Genomic DNA, 21,536 nt, shown 5'->3' with positions numbered 1-21,536 from the left:
TTTGGAAAATCTAAGGAAAATCCAAGGAAAATAGAGATAGAGAAGAATTTAAAATACCCTTGAAATCCTAGCAAGGTTAGTTGGTGTTGGTTGCTGAGGAACATGCTAGTAGTACACTAGAAATATAAAGAAGATTGTCCAATATAGATTTGAGGAAGGGAGGGAGCGAGCTGTGGACTGCAAATTAGTTTGCTTAGAATCAGTCACGCCTTCATTTTACATGGCAACAGCAAATTAGCCCCAGCAAATTAACCATTCAATCCTTTCCATCCTTATTCAATGATGCTTTGTTCGATTTTTTTTTTACCATGCATAGATTTTTAAGATGATATAGTTCGACATATCATATTGCTCTACAATTGTCCAATCCAAGCTACTGAGAACCTTTGCTGAAAACAACTAAAAATATTATGCCAAGAACCAAACAAACAAACAACTCAAAAACCTACCTTAATCCTCTCCCGGCATGATAGGCTTCCAAGCCAACAATTTTGCTAAAATACAACTGGCACTCCACAAGTAAATTCCCACACTGTAGTTTGTGGCTCCCAAGAGCAACTCTGGGGCTCGATACCAAAGAGTTACTACCCTACTAGTCATAGGATGCTACTAACTGAGCCAAGTCTCATTAGTAAGGTTCATAACTCCAAGTTAACAAATGCATAACAAACCACTATAACAAGTATAACAGAACTAGTTCACTTTGTATAACAAAACAAGTTACATCACTTAGAGTTACATCAAAATGTCAAGTTACATTACAAAATAAGTTACATCAACCACATCCCCATCATCATAATCCAAGTACATACAACTACACCGATAGCAATTCTAAATTTCCTATTCAATGAACGTATTTCGTCATTAAACTGCATAATTACATGATTGTTGTTCCATCATTCAGAACATCATTATATTCAACAACACCCTCATAGCTAACACTTTTCTCCAATTCACTAATCTGCAACATTAATTTTTTATTATTCCTCTTCAACTCATTAATAATTATCTTACTTCTCTCTGACGGTTCTAGGTTATGTCATAAGAAAAAGTCACATCCTCTTTTCTGAATTTCAAATAAATTTAATCAAAACTCAATAATTAAGAAACTCACAACACCATGTTCATATAATGAAAACTTACTCTAAAATTTGGACATGAAAAAAATCGCCGTCCTGGGTTGGATTCCGTCCATGAAGTCTGGAGAATAGTTTGTAACCCACAATAACATAATATATGGGGAGCTTCACATTGCTCGTCGTCCATGCGTCGTCAAGTGAAAGATGATGCTGATGAAGAGCCGGCTGCCATGATATTTCTTTCGTTTTACCTAAACAACAACAATTTATGAAAAAGACATAAATTTGACTAAAACATACAAATTTCGATGGAAAAACTAACAACCGTCCCCAACATACTTAAAATGTCTCAATTCTGTCAAAGAATTACAGCGCTCACAGAAACTTCCACTTTCTCCCATGTCATGTAATCTACAAGTGAGCAAATAACACACTCAACTAAACAAATGATCAGGTGAGTTGGTCTTGTTTCATGGTTACATAACACACTCAACTAGCATAAATCCATACTTGAAATATGAGGTGTACAGATACCCTCTTAGTCATCAAACAAACATATGAAGCAATAATCCAGGGGCATGAAATTACTTTTAAACTTTGTCTAAACTTTGTAAACACATTAATAACAAATTTTATTGTACAGCGTGTATAAGATGACATCAAAGATGTTTAGACTTTCATCAAGCAAAGACAACAAGCTAGAACTTCAATATGAAACTATAGATGGTACAAACCAAAGAAAGATTGGAAGAATCCCAAAAATTGATAACCCAATTACATGTGACTTGAATTGCATCAAATAAGCATAAATGGGAAACACAAATTAAGCAATTCAATCGATACTTGATAGTTCAACATATTTAAACGTGTAGCTAAAGCGGCAGCAGTACCAAAATTTGCATTTGACCAGTACCAAAGGTTGAGGATCTTGAGACAGGGCGAGGGCTCGGAGGAGGCAGATCTGCGGAGGAGTAGGCAGATCTGAAACTATATGGATTTCGTCGACTGATGCGTTTTCTGCGAAGGAGTAGGAGAACTGGCTCGGAGGAGGCAGTGATGCGTTTCCTACGTGGTGCGAGCACTGCATTTCGGCGTCGCCGACGGAGGTGTCGCCGGCTCGATTTTGCTCAGGGAGATCACAGGAGGAGCGTTTCTGAGGGCGAGAGGATGGCGACGGTCCGCCGGTGGAGGTGTGGGAGCGCGAGAGGAAAGGTTAGGGCTTTGCGTCTGCATTTCAACGCGTTCTACGTTTCTGCGCGAGATTTGCACGTGAGCGACACGTGATCCATCAATTTATATAGACTTCGTGGTCCGGGGGGGGGAGGGGCCAGACCAAAACGGGTCCAGAGGATCCGCGCTAGATCTTTATAATGCCTTTATCATATGTTCCAAGTGGTTGGAGGAATTTAGTGTCTTGGTAGTTTATTTAACTATAGATTTAAACTTACATTTTAATCAAACAATTTTGCATTTTTCCAAAGTATGGCATATTTGGAGATAAACGCTGCTACGGGTTTTATAGATTATTCGAGCTTAATGTCAATAAAAATAACTGTTCGTGGCTAAGACTGTCTCAGAAATAAAGGCCATTAAGCATTTGGGTCCTGCAAAGAGGGCTGAGCTACAATGGTCCAAAGATATGGTTGGATCATTTTCAAGGTTTGTCGCATTAACATACGAAACAAATACCATTGAAACTGGAAAAAATGACGCTTGCAAGTTGAAAATCAATTCATTAAAACCAAAATACTGCTTAAAACATTGCTTAGCCACAGTTCTTTCAGACAAAGTTTCTAGTCTTGGGAAGAAACATGTAAAAACAAATCCAAACTAAAATCTTCTAGCGCATAGTAGTTTTATAATGAAAACTCTTCATCGTTGAGACCCTTCCACCTTCAGCGATACTAGAATGAACAATTGACACTTTTGATTAGATTGCAATCCATCACAAAATATAAAATGAAAGTAGAGGTATATTATGAACAAAAAAACACATGCAATGTATCAATTCCTCAAACAAAGGCGATTTGTATATAAAATTCCTACATGTTAGGAAAAAAGTTAAACATGAAATAGGGGGAAAAACAATGCTGGACAAATGAGGTTGATACTTTTCGATATAATATCTAGAGGAAATAAATACATTCATTTTCATTAGCAATACATTTATTTTCATTTTCATTAGGAAATAAATACATTCATTTTCTATTCATTTTTCATTGCAGATTTATGTTACAAAAGGCTACTAAACTTCATACTAGAACTGATCCCTTAAGCAATCAGTACAGGACTTGGTAAGGCATACAGTTAACTGCCACAACTAGGGGCTACTAAACTTATACTAGGATCTGATACATTCAGCAATCAGTACAAAACTCAGTATGACATACATTCGCTGCAACCCTATGGACCTTCATACTAGGATATGTTACCTCAAGCAACCAATACATAACTCATATAGAATGATTTCTAATGCCAACTACCGACTAGCGCTGTGCCACGTCCTGGCTTTAGGGTATTACTTTTATGACCAAAACACACAAATTTCTTCTCGATGTCACTTCAAAGAAGTAACCCAAACAAACATCTTGAACCCAGCAAATTGTTGCATTTCCCATTCCTCTTCTCCTATTGGATCTAAACTTTTTACTCCCGAGAAATTGTGTTGCCCAGAATCTTTTATTTATTTATAAATTGACCAATGAGATATGAAAAAGTGAATGGAATCATTGAATGATCTAGTAGTTTCGGTGATAAAGAAGTACAAATTAAAATAGTCATAAAAAATGTTAACAAATCCAAAACCTGCTAAACTATAAACAAAGATCAACAACTCATAAAATCCTGTCAATATCTAATAATAAATGAAAAAAATGTTAATTAGCATAATGGCATTACCAAGCACTATAGAAGAAGAGAAAGAATCTGTAGAAACATCTAAATTATCTTAGTGATATTGAGTTTTATCTAGCAAAAATAATCAACGATAACCATGAAAGTTATAGAAAGAAAGATGTACAAGTACCTTAATAAAGCCAATTTCTTTGGCGTTGCTGCGGAAGCACTGTCTGCAACACATGAGACCATACTTCCTGATTATTGCATGTGGGTTCCCACAAACACGGCTACAAAAGATAGTAAACAAACATGAGACGCACAGAAAAGATAACAACATAGAGTAAAAGAAAACATCTTTGAGGTTAGACATCTATCTCAATTTAAAGAACAAGAGCGAGTGATCATTCAGAAAAATAAAATAGTTAAAAGATCTCTTACGTCGAGATGAAAAATTTAGCAAATAAAGAAATAAAAATTTTTCAGGGGTAATAACGAGCTGATCAGAGAACATCCATCGAGAAATATACCATACTTTCCAATCAGCTTGACCTTGCGAGAAACAAACCAATTCTATAGAAACTACGATATTGAATGATGGATACACTTACCATAGCCGAGATCCAGGTCCATAGTTCTTGGGATGCGAGTTCCAGATGTTTGAGTGCCCCATCTTCTCTCCGGCAGATCTTCCTCGAATCGAAAAGCAGAACAACCCAAGCAGCGGCGGCAGACGTGAGCGTGGAATCGAGAAGGAGAACCCTTTTATAGAAGAGGAAGCGAAACCCTAACACTTTTTATTATAAATATATATATGCCTGGATTTAAGGGGAATATTTTTTTTTTGGTTTTGTTTTAATTTTAAAGTATATTATATATATTTAGAATTTAAAATTTTAAAATTTAGAAGTTGGATTATAATAGATTTAAATTAATAAGATTTTTTTTTATAGTCCAAGTTTCCGTATTTATATTATTTAAAATTAAAAATGTTATATACTCATGAAGTATATTATATATATTTAGAATTTAATATTTTATAATTTAGGAATTGGGTTATATTAAATTTGAGTTTTTTTTTTTCTTTAGAGTTTAGACTCTCAGTTTTAGATTATAGTATTTAAAATTAAAAATTTTAAATACTTATGGAATATATGTTTGTTTAAGGTAATATTGATTTTTTTTTAAAAAAAAAATGAAATGTGTCCGGATATTATAGCACTTATAGTTTCATAGTGTACCGTTTACACTAGTGCACCTACGACTCCCAAGTGTCTAGGGGTCGGGAAGAGAATAAGAGGTTTGATCCGGCAACTCCCAAGTGTTTGTGAAGTCAGGAAGAGAATAAGATTCTTGATCCCACGTCTTTCAAGTGTCCGCAAAGTCGATGACAAAATAAGAGGCTTGATCCAATGACTTTCAAGTGTTCACGAAGTCGGAGAGAGGCTTACCGACATTATTGTGCCCAAAAGAATGTCCACTGATCCGGCGGTAAGAATGGGGAATCCACTTCCTGAAGGGTCTCAGCTTGAGGACAGATGGAGGGCTGACTAAGTGGTTAATGGCCGCGCTGAGCAGCTGAGTAGGTCCGAGCGTAATCAAAGATAAGCCAGCCAGGCTTGGGTTTTCGACGCCAAGGCAGGAGGATTGAATGGCCGAGCGGGGCGTCTGCCCGGCTGGAACCGAGGGGCCGAGCGGGTGGTCCGTTCGGCCAGGATAAGGGCGAGGATACAAAGGTTAGCCGAGCGGCCTATTCGTTCGGCTCGGGATATGGGATGTCAGCAAAGGCATGTCTAATGATTATGCCGTACACAGGATTTCACGATAGAAGATCTTGCCGTCACATCATGGAGAGGTTGATACAGTAGCGGTATGGCCTTATGGATGCCCTTCTGACAGACCCATACCTGGGCATGGTAGAAAGCAGGAGATTGCTTCGATTGGCGCGCCCAGGCTCCTTGAAGAGGTCTATATAAGTTCTCCATTTCTTCACCGGAGGTACGCGAGTCTTCATTCTGCACCTACCTTCTTCATCCATTCCTCGCCTGACTTGAGCGTCGGAGGGTCGTCGCCGGGACACCCCCCCGGCTCGGTTTTGTTGCAGGTTCGCCGGAGCACTCTAGGATCCAGCAGGGAGCGCCACGTCCCCAGCGTTCGTTGACTCCTGGTTCGGACAGGATCAAATTGCCGCCGTCTGTGGGAACACACCTGCATCCGAACAGAGGCAATGGACGAGGCTGGAAGAATACATAACGTGACACTCTCACAAGAAGAGTTGGACGCTCTGGTCGAGATGAGGGCCGCCAAACTTGTGGAGCAAAAACAAAAAGCGTCAGCCGAGCGGCCGGAGCAGCAAGCAACATCTGCGTCGGGTGGCCGAGCGGAAGCACCTCAAGCCACCGTCGCATTCCATCGGGCCTTATTCCGCACCCCTGAAGCCGTACCAGCTCGGAGAGATAGAGGATCTTCTTCCGACGAAATGCCTAGGCGAGAAGACAGAAAGGGGAAAGCTCCCCGAGCGAATTCATCTCCCGAGCGGATCAATCGCCAATTCTCGGAGGCTATTCTACGAGACCCTTTGCCCAAGCATTACGTGCCTCCGACGATCGGCGAGTACAATGGAACAACAGACCCGGATGATCATCTGGGAAAGTTCGATAACACAGCTACGCCTTCCGTTCGGCCAGGAAGGCGTTATCCAAGCTGGGTGAAAGGAAGGCAAAGAGCTGCGCCGAACGGAAGCGTCAAAATTAGCCTTAACGGCCGTCTAGCCCAGACGTTAAACCGTAGAGCCGCGCCGACCGGCTATAAAAACCGAGCGGAAAATCGACGAGCTCCGTCGTTAAAGATCGAGAGCCGCGCCGATCGGCTATAAACATCCGCGCCGACAAGCTCCGTCGTTAAAGATCGAGAGCCGCGCCGATCGGCTATAAACATCGGCGCCGATCGGCTATAAACATCGGCGCCGACGAGCTCCGTCGTTAAAGATCGAGAGCCGCGCCGATCGGCTATAAACATCCGCGCCGACGAGCACCGTCGTAAAAGATCGAGAGCCGCGCCGATCGGCTATAAACATCCGCGCCGACGAGCTCCGTCGTTAAAGATCGAGAGCCGCGCCGATCGGCTATAAACATCCGCGCCGACGAGCTCCTTCGTTAAAGATCGAGAGCCGCGCTGATCGGCTATAAATATCCGCGCCGACGAGCACAGTCGTAAAAGATCGAGAGTCGCGCCGATCGGCTATAAACATCCGCGCCGACGAGCACCGTCGTAAAAGATCGAGAGTCGCGCCGATCGGCTATAAACATCCGTGCCGACGAGCTCCGTCGTTAAAGATCGAGAGCCGCGCCGATCGGCTATAAACATCCGCGCCGACGAGCTCCGTCGTTAAAGATCGAGAGCCGCGCCGATCGGCTATAAACATCCGCGCCGACGAGCTCCGTCGTTAAAGATCGAGAGCCGCGCCGATCGGCTATAAACATCCGCGCCGACGAGCTCCGTCGTTAAAGATCGAGGGCCGCGCCGATCGGCTATAAACATCCGCGCCGACGAGCTCCGTCGTTAAAGATCGAGAGCCGCGCCGATCGGCTATAAACATCCGCGCCGACGAGCTCCGTCGTTAAAGATCGAGAGCCGTTAAAGATCGAGAGCCGCGCCGATCGGCTATAAACATCCGCGCCGACGAGCCCCGTCGTTAAATATCGAGAGCCGCGCCGACCGGCTATAAATAACCGCGCCGTCGAGCACCGACGTTAAATATCGAGAGACGAGCCGGCGTCTATAAACGTCCGAGCGGAACACCGACGAGCTCCGTCGTTAAAGATCGAGAGCCACGCCGATCGGATATAAACATCCGCGCCGACGAGCTCTGTCGTTAAAGATCGAGAGCCACGCCGATCGGCTATAAATAACCGCGCCGTCGAGCACCGACGTTAAATATCGAGAGACGAGCCGGCGTCTATAAACGTCCGAGCGGAACACCGACGAGCTCCATCGTTAAATATCGAGAGCCGCGCAGATCGGCTATAAACATCCGCGCCGACGAGCTCCGTCGTTAAAGATCGAGAGCCGCGCCGATCGGCTATAAACATCCGTGCCGACGAGCTCCGTCGTTAAAGATCGAGAGTCGCGCCGATCGACTATAAACATCTGCGCCGACGAGCTCCGTCGTTAAAGATCGAGAGCCGCGCCGATCGGCTATAAACATCCGTGCCGACGAGCTCCGTCGTTAAAGATCGAGAGCCGCGCCGATCGACTATAAACATCCGCGCCGACGAGCTCCGTCGTTAAAGATCGAGGGACGCGGACGAGCTCCGTCGTTAAAGATCGAGAGCCGCGCCGATCGACTATAAACATCCGCGCCGACGAGCACCGTCGTAAAAGATCGAGAGCCGCGCCGATCGGCTATAAACATCCGCGCCGACGAGCTCCGTCGTTAAAGATCGAGAGCCGCGCCGATCGACTATAAACATCCGCGCCGACGAGCTCCGTCGTTAAAGATCGAGGGTCGCGCCGATCGGCTATAAACATCCGCCCCGACGAGCTCCGTCGTTAAAGATCGAGGGCCGCGCCGATCGGCTATAAACATCCGCGCCGACGAGCTCCGTCGTTAAAGATCGAGAGCCGCGCCGATCGGCTATAAACATCCGCGCCGACGAGCACCGTCGTTAAAGATCGAGAGCCGCGCCGATCGGCTATAAACATCCGCGCCGACGAGCACCGTCGTTAAAGATCGAGAGCCGCGCCGATCGGCTATAAACATCCGCGCCGACGAGCTCCGTCGTTAAAGATCGAGAGCCGCGCCGATCGGCTATAAACATTCACGTTGAGCGACAAGACAACCAAAACGAAGAGCCGAGCGAGCCGAGCGGCTGAATTTGGCAGAAGGGCCGAACGGCCCCAGGGATATTATAAGCAACGGAAAGGCGACGACCGTCCGCTCGGACACATAGTCCAGTCAGTCGGACTCACTGCCTCCTTCGACTAGACTTGAAGGGGAGGCAAGTGATCCGGCGGTAAGAATGGGGGATCCACTTCCTGAAGGGTCTCAGCTTGAGGACAGATGGAGGGCTGACTAAGCGGTTAATGGCCGCGCCGAGCAGCTGAGTAGGTCCGAGCGGAACCAAAGATAACCCAGCCAGGCTTGGGTTTCCGACGCCAAGGCAGGAGGATTGAATGGCCGAGCGGGGCGTCTGCCCGGCTGGAACCGAGGGGCCGAGCGGGTGGTCCGTTCGGCCAGGATAAGGGTGAGGATACAAAGGTTAGCCGAGCGGCCTATTCGTTCGGCTCGGGATATGGGATGTCAGCATAGGCATGTCTAATGATTATGTCGTACACAGGATTTCACGATAGAAGATCTTGCCGTCACATCATGGAGAGGTTGATACAGTAGCGGTATGGCCTTATGGATGCCCTTCTGACAGACCCATACCTGGGCATGGTCGAAAGCAGGAGATTGCTTCGATTGACGCGCCCAGGCTCCTTGAAGAGGTCTATATAAGTTCTCCATTTCTTCACCGGAGGTACGCGAGTCTTCATTCTGCAGCTACCTTCTTCATCCATTCCTCGCCTGACTTGAGCGTCGGAGGGCCGTCGCCGGGACACCCCCCCGGCTCGGTTTTGTTGCAGGTTCGCCGGAGCACTCTAGGAGCGCCACGTCCCCAGCGTTCGTTGACTCCTGGTTCGGACAGGATCATCCACATATCTCCACAATTACATAATATTGTCCACTTTGGGCATATACCCTCATGACTTTGGTCTTAACTCTCCCCAAAAGGTCTCATGCCAATGGAGATATCATACATCCTTTTAAATCCATGATCTTTATCAAATCTTTTAAATGTGAGACTTTGATGGAACCCCAATAATTCTCTCCTCAAATAAAGGATCACCATTACTCTCATGGTCTGCCTCCCCCCCCCCCCCCTCCCGGTGACATTCAGTCACCCTGACCTATTCCAGGCCTCCTCGCAAGCAACTGGATCCAGTCAATCTTGATCTGCTTTGGGTTTATCCGCGAGCATCCGGTCACCCTGACCTGCTCCAGGCCTCTCCGTGAGTATCTGGGCATCCTGACCTACTCACCTCCCTGCAAGTATCCGATTACCCTGACCTGCTCTAGGACTCATCCTCAACTTCGTTCAAGGCTGCCCCATATAGTATTTTGTCTGGACCATAGCTCTGATATCATTTGTTGTGCCCAAAAGGATGTCCACATATCTCTACAATGGCATGATATTGTCCACATTGGGCCTAGGCCCTCATGGCTTTACTCTTAGGCTCTCCCTAAAATACCTAATGTCAATGAAGATATCATATTCCTTTTAAACCCATGATCTTTATCAAATTTTTTTAATGTGAGAATTTGATAGAACCCCAACAAACATCGTGCTCCAATGGAAGCTTACTCGCATATAGCGTTGATGCGGTAATGATGAAGGGCCCCACCCCGCTGTCACAATGGAGGTCAAAGGAGGTTAAAGTCAAGAAGGTCAACGCATAGATAGCATCAGCCGGTCGGGCGAAGCATGCCCCAACCGGGGAGAGGGCTCCGACCCGTCGTCGCCTTCGCTACGAAGAGAAGTCAAACAACCGACGCTCAAGGGAGACGATGTGCAGAAGCCAAGCGGCTACCCCGCTTGGACAGACAACATAGCTTAATGTGTGCAAAATTCAACTTCGGTCGAGCGGCTATCCCGCTCGGCCCGGTAGCAGCTTCGGCAATAACAAAGTGGACCTTCGGTCGAGCAGACACATATTGAGGAACAACGATGTTCTAGCCGACCAGACGGGACACCAGGGCGGTGAAATTCTGGCCGAGCGGCCAACCCACTCGACCTAGCAGTACACTTCTGATGATATTCAATAATATCCTTTTGAGAGTTGATGCCGCCAACACCGGGCATGGACTGCCACTGCCAGAAGATCGTACGATGGAAGTTTCCACTGTCACTTCAGAGATATGCTCGACGCGTTAAGGTACTGTGTCAGGGACACTTTACTGACAAGTCTTTTCAGGAAAAATTTTGAGAAACGTGCTTGCCTTGGGAAGTGTGCACGCATGCTACCGGAGCTCTATATAAAAGGGGGTCCAAGTATCGACGGAGGTATGTAATATTCACTGTTTGTGCTATAATCTTCTTGTTGCTCTGTTTTATTCGTCATCGTCGGTGACTGACTTGAGCGTCGGAGGGCTAACGTCGAGACCCCTTCCCTGACTCACAGGCTCGGCACTGACGTAGTCTGTGTTGCAGATCCGAGCGGAGTCCACAGGAGGTCAGCGTGAGCATCACATCCCCAACTTTCCATCTCTTCAACTTTTGGGCAGGATCAGTATCAATTCAACATTGAACGATCTTACAGGGATGGCGAAGACCGCGGGAGTCAACGATCGACGATTGCTACAACGCTTCTGTGATTTACCTTTGGCGACCGATGGAAATTTTTTTGTAGGGAGGGCCGATGGACTCTAGAATTAATTGGATCATAAAATTAAATATCTGAATTAAAAAAATAGTCAATTTAATCGAGTAAATTAAAAATATAGTTAAGCAATAGTTATCCACTTCAACAATTTACGAAAGAGGTCCCTCAAGTTTTCCAATTGACCAAAAAAATACATTATACTTTGGTGTTTCGCAAAGGAAGCACTCAATTTACTACTATTCCTGTCTAATACCCTTCCAACATTTCTCTATTCTCTTTAATCTCTCTTCTACATACAATTTATCTTATTTTTCCTCTCTTATATGTATACAATCTCTCTTCTCACCATAACAAAAAACAATAGATAAAACAAAAACGCTAATAGACAATAGATAAAATCTATTGTCTTTGCTCTTTAAAAACTGCTATAATTGGTACTATTATTAAAAATACACTAAATAACTAATAATTTTAAACCATTGTATTTGAATGCGATAGACAACCGTTTTAAACTGTTAACTTTTAATATCAAAGATAACAATTTCGCAACATTTAAAAACGTAATCTTTAGTTGCTTTTTCACAATATTTCAAAATCATTGTCTTTAGTCATTTTTCAATAGTTAGAACCGTTATCTTGGTAAGAAAACCAATTGAGGAAGATTTACAACATAATATCTACTAAGATTTACAAAATTAACTATACACATCAATAAAATTTATCCCAATATGCTCCTTAAACAATCTTAAACTTTACAAAATTAACTGCACACATCACTATCCCGACAACTGGTTCTGATTACTATCATAAATTGCAATAGACAAAGAAATTATAACATAAAAAACAGAGTGCAAACTTGTTGGAAGATCTATATCTATAAAGCTTGTTTATCCTCTGCATCACGTTCAAATATCTCTCCGGGAACAAGCTCTGAGACATGATTATCATCATCTTCTCCACCTTTAGTAGCCGAAGCAGCATAAGGTGATTGTTTTTGGACTTGCTCAGTGAGCCTCCATAAGTTCTCTAAATTATCAAGGCTTGTGTGACCAAGCGAAGATCATAAAACACTGATTGTTTTCATGAAGCATATCAAAATATTACAAGGGCAAGCTCTAGAAGATTTTAACCTGTGAGATACATGGTTCTGAAGTACAATTGGTGCATTTCATAGAAGTTAGCCATGAAATCATATTCCAATGAAAAGACTTACCAAACTTCTTGATGATTGTAGGGAGCAATTTTCTGAAACCAGAAAAATCATGAGATTACACTTCCAAAAAAACATTCACAAGAGAAATTATAGGAGGACATCATATGGAGTTAAAACACAGATGTTTAAACATATTGACGGCATTGGTTTAATCCCAGATCTGTTAGCTATCTGGCAACTTGCGCACTAATACTTATAGTCTACAAATAGGCCAAAATCAGATAGTTTCTCCCTGACGGAACTAGTTAGCTATTTTACTTTTTACTCGAGGCATTTTGCTTAGGCCTCTATTTAGCAATACAGTAACAACTTACTGTTACAAGTGTAGATGTCACTAAAAAGTAACGGGATAATAGCATCATTCATGTCTATGAAAGTATTTTACAATATGATGGAATTCAAGGCAAACCATTTGAAGGATGTTAACTTTTCTATTGAATAATTAACTAAGAGATATTGACACAGTAACAACCAAAAATGTTCACTAAGAGAAGACGTGATATTTACATCAGACATAAGAGGTTTGAATCATACATAATTTGCTACAATTGAATCATCCATAATTAATAAATTGCAGATTCACATCATAAGCAAATAATTGCAGAAAATTCAACAAGATTCTGCAAGATATGATAAGGAGCATAAACCAATGCCGTCAATGGGAAATAATCGAAAACATTTGTGAAGATCTTCCATTTTGCATTGCCATATCTGGATCAGAAAAATAAAATCAATTAAGCCAAAGAGGATAGTAGTAGCTTAAATTCTAATGAAATAAAAGCTAAACAATTTGTAATACTTGTCAAACATGATTCTTACCGGAAACAACCAAAATTTACAACACAAAGAAAGTCCTTTGATAACTTGATACGACACAATCACCATAAGCATTTTAAGAGTTCCAATATTAAAAATTATTCGAATAAATGAATTCTAAATTTGCTAACACAGAGATTGTGTGTGAGAGAGACTTTTGTGATCAATTTGTGCTACATAGACTAAAGAAAATGTTATAAAACTGTTTTATAATTGTAAGTATCCTGGGTTGATTTTGATATGGTCAATCAAGTCAAGTTGAGTCATGTTATATTTTGATCCTTGTGTCTAATTGTACAGGAACTTAGGAACACAAGAAATCGAACGAAAGACGTAGCGGATGAGAAGGATGGCACGAGAAAGGAGTTGACGGATTCAGTACATCCGAGGGATGAGAAGCTGTGAGAGAGTACATCGGTGGACGAGGAGGATGCGCGCAACGTATCCAAGGAACGAGAAGCCGAGGAAAAAATTTGTTTGAGGAGAAGGTCGGAGTTGAATTCGAATAAACTCAATTCTGCACAACCAAAGCATCACCCAAGCAAGCGAGGGAGAGTTAATCCATTTTGAAAGTTAACTGCGTGAGTTGCCTTGTAGAAGGCGCCTCCAACAAGGTTGGAGGTGCCCTCACACCTTTTGGTGGAAGGTGCCTCCAACCTTGTTGGAGGCACCCTCACGCCTTCAATGGAGGAGCCTTGAGTTGTTGGTTATCGTTGGATGACCGTTGGAGTTCGGATAAAACTCTATTCTTATTGGAGGCGCCCTGGACCTTTTTGGGGGCACCTCCAATCAACGGTAACTTTTTCCAGAAGACTATATAAAACCCCCTAGAGCTAAGAATTATTCACAACTTAAACAACAACTATTGTATTCAATTCCTAATCTTATTTTGAGCCATCAAAGTGTGTAAGAGACTTCTCCGCCTTCAACGAAGGAGAACTTTAGTGGACTTTCAACTGTCGTGGATTAACAATCACCTAGGTTGCAACCAAATAATTCTTGAGTCTCTTCTTTTATGTTTTCAATAATTATTTTGTTTAACTAACATTGTGTTCCTGCTAAAGCAAGTTAGCTCAAGATTATTAATTCTAATTTTAGGTTATTCATCCCCTCTAGTCGCCCTACGCGGGACCAACAATAATCATTCGACTCTAAAATATAGCTAAAGAGAGAAAATTGGTCAAAATGGCAAGGACCATTAAAAGATGATTAATAGATCTATAATCAACATGTTGAAAACATTACGAGAAGTAGAGTGTGAGCAAAGAAAACTTTAGTTGGCGCAATTATCAGTAATTTGAGAAATTTAGGCACTAACACGATATTTCTTAGTAGAAGTGCATGCTTAGGACCCGTCTTTTAGGCTATAGTCCCTTCATTAGTTAATTACATTCATTTCCAAACTAAAGTTTAAAAACCTAATTAGAAGTTTAAGCTACACGGCAGAAATCAGGAATTGAGCAATCTATCGATCTTCCCTGTTGGGACCAAAAATGTAGCTAGAGGGGGGAGGGGGGTGAATAGCTCGGTGCGATCTCGTACTCGTCGTTGCTTGTTTCTTCAAGATGATAACAGCGGAAAATACAAGAAATAACGCAACAACGCTAACTCTAAGGATTTACTTGATATCCACCTCAAGAAGAGGTGACTAATCCAAGGATCCACACACTCACGCACTCTCCACTATGTAAACACTCCTTTTCGATAACTACCGAAGGCGGAGAAGCCTTACAAGCTCTCAGTACAAGAAGAAAGGAAAGGGAAACAAAATACAATAAGATCTTACAAGTTTGCACAAGAAACCCTAACCCTAACTTCTTCCTCGCCTCTTGACTTGGACGTGAACCAGCACAAGCCTTCAAGAATCTTCAAGAACGGGCGGTGAGAACTCTGTGGAGAAGCTGTGGAATCGCTAGTGTCGCTGGAGAAGAAAGCCGAGAGTTCTATCAACGAAATCAAACGCCAACGTCTTTATCCAGCGCCAACGGTCGAATCCCAATCGATTGGATTGCTCCCAATCGATTGGATTGCTCCCAATCGATTGGGGAGGTTTGGATCGATCGGCCGATCGATCCAGAGCGCCTCTGTGCTCTCGGGAATTGCCTGGATCGATAGGTCAATCGATCCAGGGCTTATCACGCGAAATCGCAGCTCCCAATCGATCGACTGATCGATTGGAGGCTCTGAATCGATCGGTCGATCGATCCAGAGCTATTCTGTGCGATTGCGAGCTTCTCCCAATCGATCCACTGATCAATTGGGAGGAGGCTTGTCGCGGGGACTCACCCAATCGATCAGCCGATCGATTGGGCATGAGCCAATCGATTGGCTGATCGATCCAGCTCATGATTTTTGCCCAAAACCAAGTCCAAAGTCCCCTAAACCAACATCCGGTCAACCATGACCTATTGGTACATCATGTCTAGCATCCGATCACCCTTGACCTGCTAGGACTCCCTCACTATGTGTCCGGTCAATCCCTTTGACCCACTTGGACTTTTCTCCTCGTGCCAAGTGTCCGGTCATCCTTGACCCACTTGGACTTATCTCCACCAGGTGTCCGATCAACCTTGATCCACCTGGATTTCCCTTGCCTGGCTTCACTCACCGGGATTTTCCTTCTGTCTAGTTTCACTCACTAGGACTTCTCATCTGCCTGGCTTCACTCACCAGGACTTTCGCCTACCTTCACTCACCGGGATTTTCCTTCTGTCTAGTTTCACTCACTAGGACTTCTCATCTGCCTGACTTCACTCACCAGGACTTTCCTTCTGTCTAGCTTCACTCACTAGGACTTCTCATCTGCCTGACTTCACTCACCAGGACTTTCCATACTCTGCCTAACCTCCCAGTTAGGACTTTCACTTAGCTTCACTCATCAGGATTTTCCAGTCAAGTATCCAGTCAACCTTAACCTACTTAACTCTCCTTCACATCTAAACTGGTCAACCTTGATCTAAAAGGGAATTGCACTAACAATCTCCCCACATGAACAATTGCACCTGCAATATCCATGTATTGTCTTCATGTATTGTCAAACATCGAAACCCAAACATCAAGACTCGAGCTTGAACCAATTCAAGCTCAATCAACCAGGTCAACCTTGACCTAGGGAATATTGCATCAATAATCTCCCCTTTTTTGATGTTTGACAAGACCTCCTTTAAGTTAGGCTAATCTCATAGCCTCAACCTCCTTCATGCCAATATATGAATGAGGATTCCCTCCATTCTCCTCCTTTTCTAGAGGGCAAACTCCCTCTTAGGTAATGAATGCCTAACTTAAACCCTACATTCTCCCCATATTGGCACACATAAAAAACTCTCCCCTTGAAGAGTTACCCAACGTTGTTCACAACTTCACTCGTTGTTCACAACATAATAACGAAGGTCTCATACCCTTCATTATTCTTAACGTCCATCCTTGAGCATATACCACTTGGTATATTTACACACGATTCAAATGAAAGTCTCATACCCTTCATTGTCATCAAATGCTTATCCGTGAGCATACACCACTTGAATAATGAAGATATTCACTCTCCATTACATTCAAATGTCCAACCTTGAACATTTTCGCTAAAGAAGGTTAACTACCTTCCAAGGTGTATGAAAAATAGGTTTTCACGTCCTTAAAGATTAACTCCTCCTAAAGACATGCACGTAACTTCTGTCATTGCACCAACAATGACTTGGAATCCCTAAATCTTTAGGAAACCCAAATTTAGAAGTTTTGAGGTTCAAAAATTCAATAATGAAACCAAACCTCAACCTAAACCTCTACTTGGTCTTTCTTAACCAATCCAACCTTGTTCTCATCATGAAAACTCCCTCTAAATGTATACAAATGTGTTTTGAGGGGTAAGGAATGGTTTTATAAACTAAAGATGGTTTAGAATGCTGAACATAAGCTTTCCTAGCCAAAATCAGCATCCCCAATCGGTTGGAGTTGGGTCCCAATCGATTGAACCTGCTTGAATCGATCCACTGATCGATTCAACTAGTGTGGATCGATCGGTGGATCAATCCAGTGAGCTTCTGTTCGTGAGAAGCTCACTCTCAATCGATCGCCCGATCGATTGAGACCCTTCAATCGATCGGGTGATCGATTGAAGGTCTGAAGTTGCTGAAATTTCATTTCAGACAACTTCAGAAACCCCTAGAAAATTCTACAAAATTTCAAAAATCATGAAAATTCATATAGACATTATTTAGGGTATACTTTATCAAGGAAAAATAGTTTTCTATGAAAATACTTCTCATTTTCAAAGATTGACACAAATTTGAAAACTTGTAAAAATCTTAGTGTTTTCTTCAAGTTTATGTCTAACTATTCAATGATGATCACTATCAAAAGATAGTCTTCATCAAGGTTTTTCAAAGGCATTTTAAAATCATTTTCAAAACCAATATCCAACCATGTTCCTTGGGCTCAATGCACATGACTTGTACATTAGCTTTCCCAATGATTGGAAAACACATAACTAGTGCTGTTTTGATGAACTTAAAACTCAAAAGAATGCATTTAATCAACACCTTGAATTTTGTTCATCACCCTAACATCTCACTTGTATTTAATGTGTACGAAACCATATACAAGTCACCTTATAGTTCTTTAGTGAGATGTAAACTTTGGTTTTGCCTTAATCTAGGGATCATGCATATCTATCTAGGCATTTTGAGGTTAGGAACATCCACCAAGGATGTTACTTGTTAATGAATGTCATTTGTCCTTAGTTTGCAAGGAATTAAAATAATGCATGATGCATTACATCAAAAATAAATAATTTTCAAAAGAAAATTTTCTATGACTACATGATGTATGTATGACATAACATGGTATTTTTGTGTTTTTCATAATAAGGCATGAGTGCAAGAATAAAAATGATGTCATGACATATGATGGACAAACAAAGCATGACAAATTAGCATAAATAAAATACCTACAATAACTATCTGAGTATCCTTAAACCTTAGCTAACTTAAAGTTTAAACCCTAGATTTGCCCATTACTTCCCAAGAAAATGCTAAAATCCCAACTTGACATTTATTTACGCTTGATTTCTTGTGCCAATTAAAATTATATCCAAATACTCAAATTATGACACATTTTACTCCATTTAGGAAGTAAATGATAATCCTTTTCATTTTCAAAGGTTAATAATAACCTTGAAAATGCTCTCCAAGTGTCAACTTCATCAAAGTTGGATTAACTACCCTTCTAATCGGAGTTGACACTCTCTAACTCATCTAAGGGGTAGAGAAAATGCTCCTAGGAACCCAAAACCTATTGGTGCTCCTTGGATGCTCTAGGTATTCACTAGGGATAACTTCCCTAGATACATTCCTAGTGACCTTGTTAGGCTTCTTAGAGTCCTTGGTCATGTTTGTTGTTGCAAAAATAGTTCTAGGGATAACTTCTCTTGTATTTTTGACTTTACCACTAGGCCTAGGGTTAGTTCCATAACTATATAGAACTCTATGGTAAGAAGGCACATTCTTTTTGATTTTAGGTTTGTATCCCAAACCTCTATGCCCCTTGGATGACCCTTGTTGTCCTAAACCTAGATTTTGCTCATTTTGCCCTTTTAGGATATTTTCCATCCTTTTTAGGGTCTTTTCTAATTTATCAAGTCTTGACCTCAAGACCTGATTTTCTCTTATTAAATCCTTAGTTTTTGGTTTTTCATTTAATCCTTGAGCAATTTTATTTTTAGGCTTATAACTAAAATCCTTAGAATTCTTGCCTAAATTTTTATCTACCTTCCTAAACCTAGGTGTGGTAGTTTTAGCATGAAGAGCTACATGTTTTTCCTTAATGCTATTATGCTTCCTATTTTTATGGTAAATAGCATTAAAATGATATAAATTAGAACTAGCATGCTTTTTACCATTATTTAAAGGGGTAGGCTCAACAAATGATACCTTGCGTTTTATCTTGGAGGCTCCCCCTTGAGTTGTGCTTCCTCCTTGAGCTTTGACCGCTTTCTTTCCCTTGGAACATTGACTACAATAGTGTCCCTTTTGATTACAAGAGAAGCACACAATGTGTTCCTTGCTCTTCTTTGTTCCGGGAGCGGTCTCTTTGGGCTTCTCCTTGCCCTTTAGTGCCACTTGGCTCTTCTTCTTGGCCAATTTTGGGCATTTGCTTTTGTAGTGCCCATGTTCCCTACACTCAAAACATATAATATGATTTTTATTCTTAATTGAACCATTTTTACCTTCATGTGTAGGGATGACACTTGCTCCTCCATTTGATGTTTCTTGATTTTTGGAGGATGCAACATATTCTTCTCCATTTGACCCGGATGTAGAAGCTTCTCCTTCTTCTTGATCCAATATCAACAAAGGTCTCTCCCCCTCAATCCTAGAGGTGGAGACTTCATCTTCCTCTTCATCCTCTTGTACATGAAATAAGGAATATGCTCCTTCCTTGCTCTTTTGGTTGCACTTCTTTGAAGATGAAGTTTCTAGGACTTCTTCTTCCGATATTGAGCACCTCTCAACCTCGGAGTCCTCTTCTTCTTCTTTTTGATCTTGATTCAATGAATCACCCTCATTTGATTCTTCTTGGATTGGTACAGTGGAGGGGATCTTATGAATCGTTGCCAATTTGCTCCAAAGCTCCTTGGCATCCTTGAATTCTCCAATTTGCTCCAAAATGTGGCTAGGTAATAGATTGACCAAAAGCTTGGTCACTTTATCATTTGCCTCGCTCCTTTGAATTTGTTCTTAGCTCCACTTGCTTCTCTTGAGAACTTTGCCCTTTGAACTTGTTGGAGCTTCGAAGCCTTCTATGAGAGCAAACCATTGCTCTATCTCCACAATCAAGAAATTTTCGATCCTTGATTTCCAAAGATCGAAGCTCATCATTATGACTAGCTCGGCATGATCTCGTGCTCGTCGTTGCTTGTTTCTTCAAGATGATAGCAGCGGAAAATACAAGAAACAACACAACAACGCTAACTCTAGGGATTTACTTGGTATCCACCTCAAGAAGATATGACTAATCCAAGGATCCACACACTCACGCACCCTCCACTATGTAAACACTCCTTTTCGATAACTATCGAAGGCGGAGAAACCTTACAAGCTCTCAGTACAAGAAGAAAGGAAAGGGAAACAAAATACAATAAGATCTTACAAGTTTGCACAAGAAACCCTAACCCTAACTTCTTCCTCGCCTCTTGACTTGGACGTGCACCAGCACAAGCCTTCAAGAATCTTCAAGAACGGGCGGTGAGAACTCTGTGGAGAAGCTGTGGAATCGCTAGTGTTGCTGGAGAAGAAAGCCAAGAGTTCTATCGACAAAATCGCACGCCAACGTCTTTATCCAGCGCCAATGATCGAATCCCAATCGATTGGATTGCTCCCATTCGATTGGGGAGGCTTTGGATCGATCGACCGATCGATCCAGAGCGCCTCTGTGCTCTCGGGAATTGCCTGGATTGATTGACCGATCGATCCAGGGCTTATCGCGCGAAATTACAGCTCCCAATCGATCGGCTGATCGATTGGAGGCTCTGAATTGATCGACCAATCGATCTAGAGCTATTCTGTGCGATCGCGAGCTTCTCCTAATCGATCCACTGATCGATTGGGAGGAGGCTTGTCGCGGGGACTCACCCAATCGATCAGCCGATCGATTAGGCATGAGCCAATCGATCGGCTGATCGATCCAGCTCATGGTTTTTGCCCAAAACTAAGTCCAAAGTCTCCTAAACCAACATCCGGTCAACCATGACATGTTGGTACATCATGTCTAGCATCCGATCACCCTTGACCTGCTAGGACTCCCTCACTATGTGTCCGGTCAATCCCTTTGACCCACTTGGGCTTTTCTCCTCGTGCCAAGTGTCCGGTCATCCTTGACCCACTTAGACTTATCTCCACGAGGTGTCCGATCAACCTTGATCCGCCTGGATTTCCCTTGCCTTGATTCACTCACCAGGACTTCCCTTCTGCCTAACTTCACTCACTAGGATTTCTCATCTGCCTAGTTTTACTCACCAGGACTTTCACCTGGCTTCACTCACCAGGATTTTCCTTCTCCCTAGCTTCACTCACTAGGACTTCTCATCTGCCTAGCTTCACTCACCAGGACTTTCACCTGGCTTCACTCACCAGGACTTTCCATACTCTGCCTAACCTCCCAGTTAGGATTTTCAC

General features: G+C 42.6%; 1 protein-coding gene and 1 long non-coding RNA gene across 2 annotated transcripts; both read right to left on the bottom strand.

The window, feature by feature from the left end:
* Nucleotides 1-685: 685 nt before the first annotated feature.
* LOC122035641 lies at nucleotides 686-2,334 on the bottom strand. The gene is made up of 3 exons (XR_006127171.1): nucleotides 1,419-2,334; nucleotides 1,144-1,330; nucleotides 686-1,066 (listed from the first exon to the last, which is right to left on the bottom strand). It is a non-coding gene; the product is annotated as an uncharacterized LOC122035641 (long non-coding RNA).
* A 452-nt stretch (nucleotides 2,335-2,786) lies between these two features.
* On the bottom strand, nucleotides 2,787-4,687 carry LOC122035625 (40S ribosomal protein S29-like). Its single transcript, XM_042594822.1, has 3 exons — nucleotides 4,526-4,687; nucleotides 4,105-4,204; nucleotides 2,787-2,983 (listed from the first exon to the last, which is right to left on the bottom strand). The coding sequence occupies exons 1-3, from the start codon at nucleotides 4,585-4,587 to the stop codon at nucleotides 2,975-2,977; spliced, it is 171 nt and encodes a 56-aa protein (XP_042450756.1). The 5' UTR covers nucleotides 4,588-4,687; the 3' UTR covers nucleotides 2,787-2,974.
* Between the last annotated feature and the right edge of the window lie 16,849 nt (nucleotides 4,688-21,536).

The sequence above is a fragment of the Zingiber officinale genome, chromosome 1A (assembly GCF_018446385.1).
Source record: "Zingiber officinale cultivar Zhangliang chromosome 1A, Zo_v1.1, whole genome shotgun sequence".
NCBI lineage: Eukaryota > Viridiplantae > Streptophyta > Magnoliopsida > Zingiberales > Zingiberaceae > Zingiber > Zingiber officinale.
Note: the sequence above shows the minus strand (reverse complement) of the source record. Positions and strands in the feature narration are given on the sequence as shown.